The sequence below is a fragment of the Penaeus vannamei genome, unplaced genomic scaffold (genome assembly GCF_042767895.1).
Source record: "Penaeus vannamei isolate JL-2024 unplaced genomic scaffold, ASM4276789v1 unanchor506, whole genome shotgun sequence".
Taxonomy (NCBI): Eukaryota; Metazoa; Arthropoda; class Malacostraca; order Decapoda; family Penaeidae; genus Penaeus; species Penaeus vannamei.
The window spans coordinates 52501-67500 of record NW_027213510.1 but is presented as its reverse complement, the minus strand read 5'-3'; the positions used below and the strand labels follow the sequence as shown (position 1 = coordinate 67500).

The 15000-nt window shown below is 41.4% G+C and overlaps 1 protein-coding gene across 1 annotated transcript in view; it reads left to right on the top strand.

Annotated features, from left to right (window-relative positions):
• The first annotated feature begins 11725 nt into the window (after positions 1–11725).
• The window catches only part of LOC113814528 (protein obstructor-E), a 3998-nt gene continuing 723 nt past the window's right edge, over positions 11726–15000 (top strand). The window contains exons 1-5 of the mRNA XM_027366570.2: positions 11726–11876; positions 13661–13867; positions 14035–14241; positions 14545–14758; positions 14998–15000. The exon at positions 14998–15000 is cut by the window's right edge and continues 723 nt beyond it. Coding sequence (XP_027222371.1) covers positions 11846–11876; positions 13661–13867; positions 14035–14241; positions 14545–14758; positions 14998–15000 — 662 coding nt within the window. The 5' untranslated portion in view covers positions 11726–11845. The remainder of the gene's footprint in view (positions 11877–13660; positions 13868–14034; positions 14242–14544; positions 14759–14997) is intronic.

The window sequence follows — 15000 nt, the reverse complement described above, 5'->3', positions numbered from 1 at the left end:
ATGATAATAATGATGATGATGAGTATAACAACAATGATGATAATGAAGATAATGCTGCTCATGATGATAATAGTAATCATCATCATTATGATATTTCACTCCCTATTGCAACTATAATTGCAATATGTATTAATTGCAAAGCAGAGGATGCCCATTACAGTAATTTTTTGGCATTACAAATTCAAATCGATTTATGCCAAATAAAATCAAATTGAAATTCTTATAACAAGCATATGATTGATAGCATTACCACGGCCAATTAACTAAAATATATATCATTACGATCCCGATAGTTACTTCAAGGATATACTGATAAAAAAAAGCTTAATATCGAGATCAATCGTATCAATTGCCGAGGAAGAGAAATCGGATTAGTTATCAGTAACGGGAAGGATCGCCGCAGAGAACTGTATTGATAAGAAATGCAAGAGCAAAGGAAATTCCAATTGCACGCCCCGCTTGCAACTCCTCTCCCCCCCCACCCCCCCACCCACCCACCCACTCACCCACCCCGGCTAGGTACTCGTCGCTTCCTCTTCCCTTCTCTTTTGTCTCTTGTCTATGTTTCTCCCTCTGTCTCCCCTTCGTTAGTCTCTTTTCTTTCTTCTTCTCTCTCCCTTTCGCCTTTTTCTCACCTCTATCCGTCCCTTCCCCCCACTTTCCCCTCTTTTCCTCTTTCCCACCACCTTATATCGGTCCCTTCTCCTCACTCTCCTCCCTTTCCCTCACTTTCCTCCCTTCACCTCACTCTCCTCCCTTCCTTTCATTCTCCTCCCTTCCCCTCACTCTCCTCCCTTCACCTCATTCTCCTCTCATCCCCTCACTCTCCTCACTTAACCTCACTCCCTTCTTTTCCTTTTTCCCCCACCCTCTCTGTCTATCCCTCCCTTTCCCTCCCTCCCCTCCCTTTCCCCTTTACCCACACCTTCTGTCTCCCCCCCCCCTCTCCCCTCTTCTCTCCCTCTCCACTTCCTGCATTTACTCCCTCTTCATTCTCTCGTCTCCCTCTCGCCACAGTCCTCTTCCTCCACCCTCACCACTCCCCCCCTCCCCCCCCTCCCGATGCCGCCATGCACGGATGCATCCCGCTAGCCAGGGTGTCTTGTCATGCGCATGCCCAAAGCAGGAAGCCCTAGGGAAGGAGCCACACATCACGAAGAAAAAAAAAGAGAAAATAGAGAGAGAGAGAAGAAAAACGAAAAAAATAGAGAAAAAAAACGGTATATGAAAGAAAAAACAATATTAATAGTGAAAAGAAGGAAAAACGGGATTGTCATTTTTTTTTCTTTTTTTTTGTGTTCAACATTGGTTTTTGAACGTTTTTTTTCTCTTCACTTCGTTTGACCTGATAGAGGGGAGGTCAAGGGGGTCGGGAGAAAGGGGGTTGGGGAGGGGGAGGGAGGGTATGTATATATATATATATGCATACGTCATCGGTGCAAGGTCATGCAAGAGTTGAGAAAAGACTGAATTTACGATGAGTGTCTTGCAAGGAAATGTTGCATAAACTTTTCCAACTGCAAAGAGGTTTTTGGGCGTATTGACTATCTCATTTCATATTCATTTTACGGCCTGTATTTTTTTTTCTGTCTGGTCTTCTTGCATGTATCAGTCAAGTTATACGTTTGTTTGTCCACCTATTTGTAATTCTTATTATTATTTCTAGTTTACATCACATTTACGCGTCCACACCTACGCATAAATATTTGTAGATAGACAGATAGATAAATCGATAGATAGATAGATAGATTGACTGATTGACTGATGAATATGCAATTAGATAGATGGATGGATGCTTAGATAGACAGATAGATAGATAGATTGAATGACTGACAAATAAATACGTAGTTAGATAGATAGATGGATGGATGGATACTCAGATAGATAGGACAATAGATAGATTGATTGATTGACAGGTAAATATGTAGTTAGATAGATAGATAGATGGATGCTTAAATAGATATATAGATAGATAGATTGACTGACTGACAGATATACATGTAGTTAGATAGATAGATGGATTGATGCTTAAATAGATAGATAGATAGATTGACGGATAAATATATAGTTAGATAGATGGATGGATGCTTAGATAGATAGATAGATAGATTGACCGATTGACAGATATATATGTAGCTAGATAGATAGATGGATGGATGGATGCTTAGATAGATAGATAGATAGATAGATTGACTGATTGACAGATATATATGTAGCTAGATAGATAGATGGATGAATGCTTAGATAGATAGATATAAATGCGCTATATAAAAAGACTAGGTTTCAGAAAAGGACTCTTTGAACCAAAGTGCGTTCTGTTCACTGAAGTTCAGGCTTCGAGTCAAGATTCGGGACCGTGAATCAGTCAACCAAGTTTAATGACTCAACTAACGTGAGATTTAATGTGTTGTTATATTCAAAGGATTTTTTGAAGCAGAAATATAGTGGATATTAGTGGTAATTATGTAGACTTTGAAAAAAAAATGGTTAGGCTGCGCATTTGAATACATTCAGTGTATTTACACTACCAGAGTCATTTTCTTACACTCTTAGCAAGCATGTGAATAATGCAAAGTTCAGTGATTCATGCGTTTTTTTTTTCTCTCAGAAAAATGAAAGCTTGTGGGTCCACTGCAAACAATTGGCAGTCATTTTGGCTTGTCAAGTCAAGTCAAGTCCTATTCCTATCATAGGAAATACAAACCAGTGAAAAATACGAAAAGAAACAAGAGCGGAGGAGTGGAGGAGTGGAGGAGTGGAGGAGTGGCGCCGGTGGAGGAGAGTGAGCTCCCCGTCCACCGCCTCATCACCAGCTCACGCGCAGGCGGAGCAGCACCGCTCGTGGTGTCGAAGCAAGGCGCTTCGAAGTAACAATCAATATAAGAATATATATATATATATATATATATATATATATATATATATATATATATATATATATACATATATATATATGTATGTATGTGTATATATATATATATATATATATATATATATATATATATATATATAAATATATATATATACATAGATATACATATTTATTCATATATATTCATACATATATATATATATATATATATATATATATATATATATATATGTATGTATGTATGTATATATATGTATATATATATATATATATATATATATATATATATATATATTTTATTTATTTATTTATTCATATATATTCATATATATATATATATATATATATATATATATATATATATATATATATATATATATATATATGAAGAAATATGAATATAAATGTATATCTATATGTATATATATATATATATATATATATGAAGAAATTTGAATATAAATGTATATCTATATGTATATATATATATATATATATATATATATATATATATATATATATATATATATGAAGAAATATGAATATAAATGTATATCTATATGTATATATATATATATATATATATATATATATATATATATATATATATATGAAGAAATATGAATATAAATGTATATCTATATGTATATATATATATATATATATATATATATATATATATATATATATATATATATATGTATATATATATATATATATATATATATATATATATGAAGAAATATGAATATAAATGAATATCTATATGTATATATATATATATATATATATATATATATATATGAAGAAATATGAATATAAATGTATATCTATATGTATATATATATATATATATATATATATATATATATATATATATATATATACATGTACATACATACCAAGATGTGTATAATTACAAAACAATCTCCATTTCCCCCACAGCCCCCACGGCAGTCCGACATGTCAGCCCACTCTCGGACGAGGCCACAGCCGAGCCGCCGCTTAGGACTAGCCTTCCAAACTTCCCAAACTTCCCTTTCGCCGCCCGGGTCTCGCGGCTCCTCCGAAAATCTCAAGGCCAGATTCCCCGCTTGGCAACAGCTGGAGAGACACGAAAATCCAATGACAGGGAATATACATTTATGTTGTTTGTATGTACGTGCGTGTATAGAGACATGGTGGTGTATGTACTTGATAGATATTTAGTGTTTAGGTGTACAGATAGCAGGATAGGATTATGTTGTTTTTTATATGATGTTTATATTTAATTATCCGTGTAAACATAAGATACTCGCCTATATAAATTATAAATATTTATATGTGCAGTACATTTTTGTGTGTGAACATATTACATGTACGGATATATACAGGTATCTCTTCACGTGCATACATAGCGGTATAGGTGTATGCGAACGTATCTATATAAATGGAGATAAACAGATAAATAGAGACACCCGCACTGTATATATCTATATATATACGTCATATTATTATTTCTTTCTGAGTGTTTGTGTTTGGCTTAGTGTCAGATTGGCTTTCTTGTGTGTTTGTCAGCGTGTGTGTGTTTGTCAGTATTTGTTTATTTGTGTTTGGTTTAGTGTCAGATTTGCTTTTTTGTTCATTTGTCAGTGCGTGTGTGTTTGTCAATATTTGTTCATCTATGCCCAGATCATCTCAACTTGTGGATTTGCCCGTGTGGGTACGAACGGCTCTGTGAACCCCGTGTATTTATGGCTCTCTTACGAAAGCCACACGGTGTCGGAAAAGTACCGCGTGCATGACGACGAACGCAAGACGCTCGATCCACCCACGCTGGCAAAAAGTGATGAGTCATAACCTCTCCATGACACCGAGAGAGTTCCGTGGGTCGTCTTTATGCGTCTTGGGGGGGGGGGGTGAGGAGAGGGGCCCTGGAGAAAAAAGAAGAGGGAGGATGCATTGTATACTGGCATCCTCAGAGACAGGAGGTTCTCTGTTTCAGTTACGTGTGTCTCTCTCTTTTTTTCTCTCTCTTTCTCTTTCTCTCTCTTCTTTCTTCTTCTTCTTCTCTCTCTCTTCTCTTCTCTCTCTCTCTTCTCTTCTCTTCTCTTCTCTCTCTCTCTCTCTCTCTCTCTCGCTCTCTCTCTCTCTCTGTCTGTTTCTCTCTCTCTCTCTCTCGTGTACAGCCACACACACACTCACTCACACACACACACACACACACACACACACACACACACACACACACACACACACACACACACACACACACACACACACACATATATATATATATATATATATATATATATATATATATATATATATATATATATATATATATATATATATACGTGTAATATGTGTGAATGCGTATGTGTAATTAGATTCATATAATTTAATCTAACTGATTTAATTCAATTCAGTTCCATTTGCTACAATGGATATTCTTTGCTGTGACATGCTGTCTGTTTATTTGCTTTTAAACTACCTACTTTGTGCGAGGAACGGCCGGGGTTGCCATCCACTGGCAAGATTGCAAGACGAGAAAGCCACTGTTATGCAACACAGCAGTTGATTGCTATATGAACACGACTCTTCCTGCCTGATCTACGGGGCTGTGAACTGCGCTTTGGCATACACTGCGCAGAACTTTGGTAGAGTTGTAGACAGACAGAAGATCAGATTATAATGATTGGTATATACCATTAATTGATTTAAAAAAGGTCGAAAGAGATATAAAAAACAGATGCATATACAAGGAGAGAGAAGAGAGAGAGAGAGAGAGAGAGAGAGAGAGAGAGAGAGAGAGAGAGAGAGAGAGAGAGAGGGAGGGAGAGAGAGAGAGAGAGAGAGAGAGAGAGAGAGAGAGAGAGAGAGAGAGAGAGAGAGAATAGATAGAGAGAGACAGAGAGAGAGAGAGAGAGAGAGAGAGAGAGAGAGAGAGAGAGAGAGAGAGAGGGAGGGAGAAAGAGAGAGAGGGAGAAAGAGAAAGAGGAAGAGAAAGAGAGAGAGAGAGAGAAAGAAAGAAAGAAAGAAAGAAGAGCAGCTGAAAGTTGGGTTTTTATCCCCATTAAAACCCGTGTCCCGAAGGCCGACCGAGAGCAGATGAAGGCACGCGACTCCAGAGGTGGTTATTAATTTGTTTTGTCAGTTTAAACCTCCATTTCTCACATCCCAGGAATATAATGCATTAACGTGAATATGTCGATGCTAATAAATGAAAGTTTAAAGTAACGCAAAGTTTATTAAACGCATTTCAGGTAATAAGTCTGAAAATACGTTTGAACTCACTGCATTCCTTACGCACACGCATATTTTCATGTACGCAAAAAAACGCACACAAACTACCATCACGCCCCCCCTCCCGGCCCCGCAATGACGTGCACACAATCATTCATACAGACACTAATACCCGCACACACACGCACAGACACACACGTACGCACTTAACCGTTCTTTGCAATTAAAGGAAAAACAAAAATCTTGAGAATTTCTCAAGGAAGAAAAAGCCATGAAATATTTGACCGATTTACCTTTCTCTATGTTTGTTTGTTTTTCTTCTTCTTCATCTTCTTTTTCTCTTTATATGTATTTGTCTATTGAATTATCCATTTTTCTATTTTCTTGATTTATACATCTGTCGATCATCTTGTCTATTCATCTTCCTCCTTATTTATCCATACTCTTTTCTCTTTGTTTCTTCCTTTTCTAAATTTATTATCTACGTCTCTCTCACACCTCCTTTGCTCTCTCAGGTGCACAGATATAGAGAGCAAGACATTAATAGACCAAGAAGGAAAGGGAGACAGAGGAGAGAGAGGAGAAGAGGGGGAAGCAGGGAGAGGGAAAGAAGGGGGGGGGAGAGAGAGAGAGAGAGAGAGAGAGAGAGAGAGAGAGACAGACAGACAGAGAGAGGAAAGAGAGAGAGAGAGAGAGAGAGAGAGAGAAAAAGAGAGAGAGAGAGAGAGAGAGAGAGAGAGAGAGAGAGAGAGAGAGAGAGAGAGAGAGAGAGAGAGAGAGAGAGAGAGAGAGAGAGAGAGAGGTGGGGGGCAGAGAACAGAGATGGATGGATAGATGGAATAGATTGATAGAAAGGTAGCAGAGAGAGAGAAGGGGGGAGAGAAGAGTCACAAGAGAAAAAAAAATACCATAGATAAAAAAAAAATTAAGATAACAAGAAATTAAGAAAATGAATGGATAAATCTCGAGAGAAAAGAAAAACGAAACGTGAGAGAGGGAGAAAAGTGAAAAGAGGAAAGGAAAGGGAAATGGGGTCACAAACAAAAAAATCCACGAGGGAAGAAAGGGAAAAAGAAGAGAATAGTGGAAGACAAAGAGAATGAAAAGAAAGTAGATGAGGAATGCGAGAGAAGGAAGACGGAGAGAGAGAGAGAGAGAGAGAGAGAGAGAGAGAGAGAGAGAGAGAGAGAGAGAGAGAGAGAGAGAGAGAGAGAGAGAGAGAGAAGAGACAGAGACATACAGAGAAGCAGAAAGAAAGAAAAACGAGTAATAAAACAAACAAAAAAGGGGCAAGAAGAATGGAAATAGAGAGAGAAAAAAAACAGAGAAAGAGAGAGGGAAGAGAAGGCAAGATGATGAAGCAACTATGCAAGGGAAAGGATGGTCATGAGGAATGGGGGAGGGGGGAGAGGGGAGGGGGAAAGAGGAGAGGAAAGTGATGATTTGTTCCCATGCGAGCCAGAACAACTTACGGAATGGTCACTTATTCATTCATTCTTATTTTCTCTTATTTTGAGGGAGATGCGGATTGTCCTTATCTTTCGGAAAGGCAGAATGGGAGGGTAGAGAAAGGAGGCATGAGAGGGAAAGGCAGAACGAGAGAGAGAGAGAGAGAGAGAGAGAGAGAGAGAGAGAGAGAGAGAGAGAGAGAGAGAGAGAAGAGAGAGCAGAGAGAGAGAGAGAAGAGATAGAGAGAGAGAGAGAAGAGATAGAGAGAGAGAGAGAGAGAGAGAGAGAGAGAGAGAGAGAGAGAGAGAGAGAGAGAGAGAGAGAGAGAGAGAGAGAGAAGAGAGCGAGGATAGAGAGAGAAAGAGAGAGACAGAGACAGAAGAGAAAGAAGAAAAAAAACTAAGATACAAACCGACAGACAAAAAAAGGAGATACAGAGAAAGAAAGAGTAAGAGAAAGAGAAGACAGAAAAAAAAACAGAAAAAGCAAGGGAAGCGAACCGCGCGTGCATTGGCCAGGAGCAGCACTCGGTTCTCCAAGACGAACCCCGTGGGAAGGTCGAGCGGCTGCAGTGGGAAACATCTTCGAGACGCCTGCAGGTGGAGGCGGAGGGCGTGCGTCGCGGAAACAGGGCGAGGAGGGGGCGGGGGAGGGAAGGGGTACGAAGGAATAATATATAAATATATATATATATATATATATATATATATATATATATATATATATATATATATATATATATATATGTATATATATATGTATGTGTGTGTGTGTGTGTGTGTGTGTGTGTGTGTGTGGTGTGTGTGTGTGCGTGTGTGTGTATGTGTGTGTACGTGCGCGTGTGTGTGTACGTGCGTGCGAGTGTGTGTGTACGTGCGTGCGAGTGTGTGTGTGCGCGCGTGTGTGTATGTGTGTGTGTGTGTACGTGCGTGCGTGTGTGTGTGTGCGCGCGTGTGTGTATGTGTGTGTGTGTGTACGTGCGTGCGTGTGTGTGTGTGTGTGTGCGTGTGTGTGTCTGTGTGTGTGTGTGTTTATATTTCTTCTCAGCTTTCTCCCATTTCTGTATGAGGTCTCCGTTACGTATGAACCGCTGAATCGCGGCTCATTCCATATATTGGCTTTGGCATAGGCGTTTATAATCGGATGCCCTTCCTTACACTAACCCTCTCTATTTATCCGGGCTTGGGACCGGCATCCACAAAGGCTGGCTTGCCCCCCCCCCCCCCAGGCGGCTTTTACAATGGGCAATCAAGGTAAAGTTCCTTGCCTGAGGGAACAACGCGCCGGTCGGGGGACTCGAACCCTCGACCCTGGATTTGTATTTATTTAAATGTATGGATACACACACAATATAGATAGATAGATAGACAGATAGATAGATGATAGATAGATAGATAGAAAGAAAAAAGAGAGGTATATAGATATATAGATTTATATATGTGTGTGTGCGTATATGTGTGTGTGTACATGCAAGCACAGAGTTCACCGATTGCCAAGTCAGTTTGTGTATCTCTGCCACCAGATGCCAGCTGAGGGCGTGATGGAAACAGACTCCCATTTAAACCAACTTTAAATCTTGTTGTGTAAACATAAATCGCTCATCTTTGATATCCAACGATCTCATTCACACGACGAAAGACATTCTTATAATCTCACTAAGGTCTCAGAAAATCACACACAAATATTATTCTTCTCCAAACTATTTATTTTGCAATTCACAATGAGCTGGTAATTACACAGAATGTATTGACAAAAGCAAGTAAGCGAATCTGACAGATAATACAATCATTAATTAACCAGAGAAAAAAATAAAATGAAATGAACGTAAAATAAATTAGAAAACGAAACAAAACAAAAAACATAATGGTCACTTTAGACGCTTAATGACTCAATCACTCACGGTGTTGGCCCGGTTTCCTTTGTCTTTCTGTCCTCTGCTATGAACGTGTGACCTTCTTGTATTATCACCTGCCGATGTTAACTTTCTTTTCCTTCTTTTCATTAACGACTTTGCTTGGAAAAGGATCGGTAGCAATTTTATTGTCGTGGCGTTTATATAACTTGTTATAAAGTAAAACATATTTGATTATTTAAATTACTCATAATTCACGAAGAGAAATTATGCAGGTACATAATTCTCACAAGTATGAGTTGTCCGAAACAAAACATCAGATTAATCACAACCAGACTTACATTACGTAAATGGTTCATTATCACAAAGGAATAAGCACACTTACACACACGCGCGTACATATATATATATATACATGTCTGTGTACGTGTGTGCATGAATGTCTATCATGTAGAAGTAGCAAGATCGGCGCAACTCGGAGGCGAACCTGTCCCATTCACAACGAAAGGCTTCGGCGAGCGGCGGACTGGCGGTCGGACCTTCTTACGAAAAAAAAAAGGTCACCCAGTCATCTCAAGACCGGATGTCGAATGGAGGTCAGCCATGAAGTCACACACACAAGGCATAGAAGGTTAGAACGCTCGATCACGTCTCGAAGGTCTTCCCTTGTCCTTTCCTTTGACGAAACACTCGCTTGATGAATGTTTGGTTCGTCGGGGTTTCGAGGCGGGATTCGAGACCGTTTCGCTACTCGGAAATGAACTTGATCTCCTGTTTCATTTTCCCTTTCGTTTTACCTCCCTCTCCTTCTCTCTCTTGGTTGCACAGATGTATTTTTTTCACCACTGCGTGAAATAAAAGATTTCTTCTTTTTTATATGTTCCCATGAAACAAGTTCCAAACACTTTTTTTTCTCTCTCCTTCTCTTTCAAATCTGTTTCGTTTTTTTTAATTCGTGATTCGTTTTCTTTGTTCTCTTTTTCAGCACTTTCATGACACAATATTCCCGTTTTACACCGTCACAACACAGCCAATTTTTCGTTTCTGATTCGTGAGGGAAACTGGCACAAAAGGCCCGAAGAATATGATTTCCTGACCTCTCAATCGTGACTAAAGGAAGATTCGGTGCGCGTGCGTGAAAAAGATTTACGCAAACGGAGGGATTCGTGCGCGCATGTGTGTTTATAGATGTGTGATTGTCTGTGTACGTATGTGTATGAGAGAGAGAGAGAGAGAGAGAGAGACAGACAGACAGACAGACACAGATTGACAGACAGACTGAATCTAAGAACATGTATGAAAACCTAGAGTCCGAACCTTGCTACAAAGTCTACATGTATTTTAATGTATACGCGAGTGCATGTGTGTAGTACGTGCATGACATGACTTCATTTCCCGAGCATGACACGTGACACAAGAGGCCGTGGATCTCCGGCCATTCACCCTCTCTCGGAAAAAGCGAAGCAAAGTGTATGTGCTGAAGGAACAGCCGTCCACGCAAGAGAGGAGAGGGAGAGATAAAGAATGGGAGATAGAGACATTTACAAAAGGAGGAGAGTGAGAGAGAAAGAGAGAGAGAGAGATGTGGAACTTGGAGAGAGAGAGAGAGATAAAATTATATATTAAGAAAAAAGGAGAAAGAGAGAAAAATAGAAATAGAAATAGGGAACTTAGAGGGAGAAAGATAAAGAAATAGAGGAAACAGAGAGAAACTGATTTCGGAAGAAATATATTCGGAAGTTTAACCGTCTTTTTCGCGTTACATGGAAATGGATTGTGCCTTTAAACAGTGCGTAAAAAAGTTGGCGTCTGTAAGAATGCTTGACTTTTGCTAACGTATCGAATACCGAGAGAAAAGTATTACAGCTAAAAAGTCAGTGCAGCAGAGAAACGCGTTGCTTAACATGGGTCGTCTGAAAATAATTCAAATACAAAGTTCTGTTTTGTTCCTAGATCACTGTTCGCGACGTCTTCGTGGAACAGATGAAACGAAGAAAGCATTTATTTGCACTTGCGACGACGCTGACATTAAGTACCGCTATCCCTGCACCGAAGACCCCGAAAATGCAACCAAAGACAAGGGAAGGAACCGCGACTCCGGCTTCTTGGCTCCCGGGTCGAGCTCGGCGTCGTCCTTCCTGCCCGCGTCCAACTCCTCGAGAAAAGACTCCAGGAGCCGCAGAGGCGACCCTGGCAAAATCTTCCAGCCAAAAGGGGCGGCGGTGGCCTACTGAGGCCGACTGCGCCCGCCGGAGTGGCTTCGAGGACCCAGAGGGAGGTTGCGAGCGGGGGCGGGGGTGGGGCGCTGGGGGCGTCGGTGTCCGGGGCTGACGGGGGGGAGGAGAAGGGGAGGAGCCGGCGAGCCCATGGGAAAGTGAGAGAATAAATAGGGGCGTCCGTGGCTAGCCAATTCAGTCTCACTCCGACTCCGACCAAAAGCAGCAACGATGCACGCTCTGGCAGTCCTTCTCTTCATCGGTGAGTCGCCTTCGCCCCGACGTTTCCCTTTGCTCGGCGCGGCGGGCGTGTCGGCCCGAGAATCACGGTGGATGGAAACGCGTGTGACCAAAAGGCGGATCCCGGTTTTGGGGACCGCTTTGGCAGCTTTCAAAGTGCAACTCTTCGTCCTCCCTCCTCTTGATTTTGCAACACGTTCTGTCCCCCGGCTTCACTTGCCTTTTAGCCCCTGTCACTTTCATTCCGTTTTCAAAGTTGGCCAGCCAGCTCTCGCACGGTGAAACTGAAAGGCAGAGAGATGTAAAAAAGTATGTCAGGCCCGCGTTTGGATCATGACCCGAGAGCAACCTGTTCTTATGTAACTCTCCCACCCACTCAGACCGGCGCTGCATGCGCGTTACGTCACCCTTCGCTGCTTTGGTTATTTGCTGCAAGAAATCGTGGGCGATCGCTTTTGCAATTCCACTTTGCCGAAACCAGAATGAACGTGTTAAAGATAGATGATCTCTCAGTGTCACAAGTGTTTAGTATTCATTGATCAGCTAGACTTTCAGTGACTCATATTGTTGCATACATGTGTACATACATAGATACACACACACACACACACACACACACACACACACACACACACACACACACACATATATATATATATATATATATATATATATATATATATATATATATATATGTATATAAATATATATGCATATATATAAATATATACAAATATATACACATACATACATACACAGACACACACACATATATATATATATATATATATATATATATATATATATATATGAACATATGTATACACACACACACGCGCGCGCACACACACTCACACACACGCACACACACACACACACACACACACACACACACACACACACACATATATATATATATATATATATATACATATACATATATATATATGTACATATCTATATATATGTATATATAAATGTATATAACTATATGTATATATATATATGTATATATATATATATATATATATATGTTTAAACATACATGCATACATACTCCCCCCCACGCACAATAAAATTTAAGTAGATGAATGGATAGATAGATATGTACACATATGGAAACACATACGTGTTGATACAATGGCTATACAAATAAACACACGCACAAACAAACGCATACATGCACAAATATAGATAGAAAGTAGACAGAAAGATCGATAGCGACACAATGCCCGGTGATTGATTACCTTTCGTCATTCTTTCCATCTATCGCCGGTCTTTTCAACCGTCGCGCCTTGTCCAAAGAGGCCGCTCGTTCTGCACAGCTCTATTACTGCTCTGGAATCTAGCAAAGACGTTGGCAATTGTCATGCAAACGTAACACGGTAAAGTAACAAGGGATCTTCACACCTCTGATGGTTCCAGCACTCGGCTGATCATTCTGGGTGATGTAGATAGCCTTGGTTGCCGACTCTCCTTGTCAGCTGTAAGGGTAACGCAGGGAGAAAAGAATATACAGGACAAGGGGGACAGCCGCCAGATCTTTATAATTTTGTGAGGATATGTTCTTTTTCTGTCTGTAGGTAGTTATCACTCTCTTCGTGTAATGATGTAGTTTTCCCTGCACTTATTGTTGATAGGAAGGTCTTAGCGGATAAATACATTTCGTCTCACTTGCCTCGTTTGGTGCCGGTTAACCTGGCTATTTTAAGAGCGCTATAATTCGATGAAAAGAAACTGCTGACTGAGCCCACCGCTGTCCTTTCGTCCTGTACCTTTCTAATACCGCTGTCCGCTGTCCCACAGGCGCCGCCGCCGCCCAGTTCCAGTGCCCCGCCGAGGATGGTTTCTACCCCGACAACAAGCAGTGCGACAAGTACTATGACTGCTACCGAGGCACCATGACCGAGAAGCTGTGCCCCGACGGCCTCGTGTTCGACGTCGCCCAGGCCCCCAAGGTGGAACAGTGCAACTACCCCTTCCTCGTCGAGTGCCCCGAGGGAAGCACACTCCGTAAGTCCCTTACTTTTATTCGTGTTTCGCTATAGTTCTTTGCTTTTCCTTTATACATCTGCACATTCCCTGGTATGAACACTCTCGGACGCAGGACCCCGCCGAGGGATACATTTGCTATTCCCCGCCCCTCGCCGCCCCCGTGTCTCACTCTGAGCCTTCCCCAGAAATCGCCCAGCCCGCCGGCATCGAGTGCCCGCGCCAGAACGGATACTTCGAGCACGAGGACCCCTCCAACTGCAACCAGTACTACGAGTGCACCAACGGTGGGGCCGTGCTCCGCACCTGCTCTACCGGCCTCGTCTTCGATGAGTTCACCGGCACCTGCCAGTGGGAACACGCCGGCTACAGGACTGGCTGCGGCAAGCGCGTCGGTAAGTGAGCCCGCGCTTGGGTCCCTTCGTCCTTCTGCCCGTGTCGTCAGTCCTCCATTTTCTCTTGAATATGTCGTAATTAGTCAGCAGTGGCAGCGCGAACGCGAAAAATAGATTATCACTTCTCATAGACTGTGAAATTAACGTAATGGGTAATTCATCTTCGTCATTTCTCACCATCGCTTTGACTGATGGGAGGCGCCTCGGGGGAACAAGGAGCTGTTCCTCCGAGCCCTTCACCTCAGTGCCATACACGCTTGCTCGACATTTCCCTTCTAATCCACGCCGCTTCCCTCCGCACAGAGGTCCTCCCCGACGGCTTCAGCTGCCCCAACGAGACCCAGGTGCACACCAACGGCCAGGCCCTCGACCACACGCGCCACCTCAAGCCCAGTGACTGCCGCTTCTTCTACATCTGCAACGAGGGCAAATACCCCCGTGAGGTTGGATGCCCCCAGGGCACCGTCTTCAACGATGCCACCCTCAACTGCGACGATCCTCGCAACGTCCCCGGATGGTAAGTTGCTTGAGGAGTTTGTAAACTGATAAAGAGAAAAAAGGATAAGCAAATAAGTGAATAACTAACAATAACGTCATATTCTCTGCTAGGTAAAGGCATGCTCTTCAGAAATTGAATATACATATATGTATAACCATGGACTTTACCCTGCCCTGAACACGTCTTCTCAACCATTTTACTGCAGTTACCCCATGTATATTTTGTGTATTTAACCGTTTTCTTTCTCTCTTTTCCAGTGA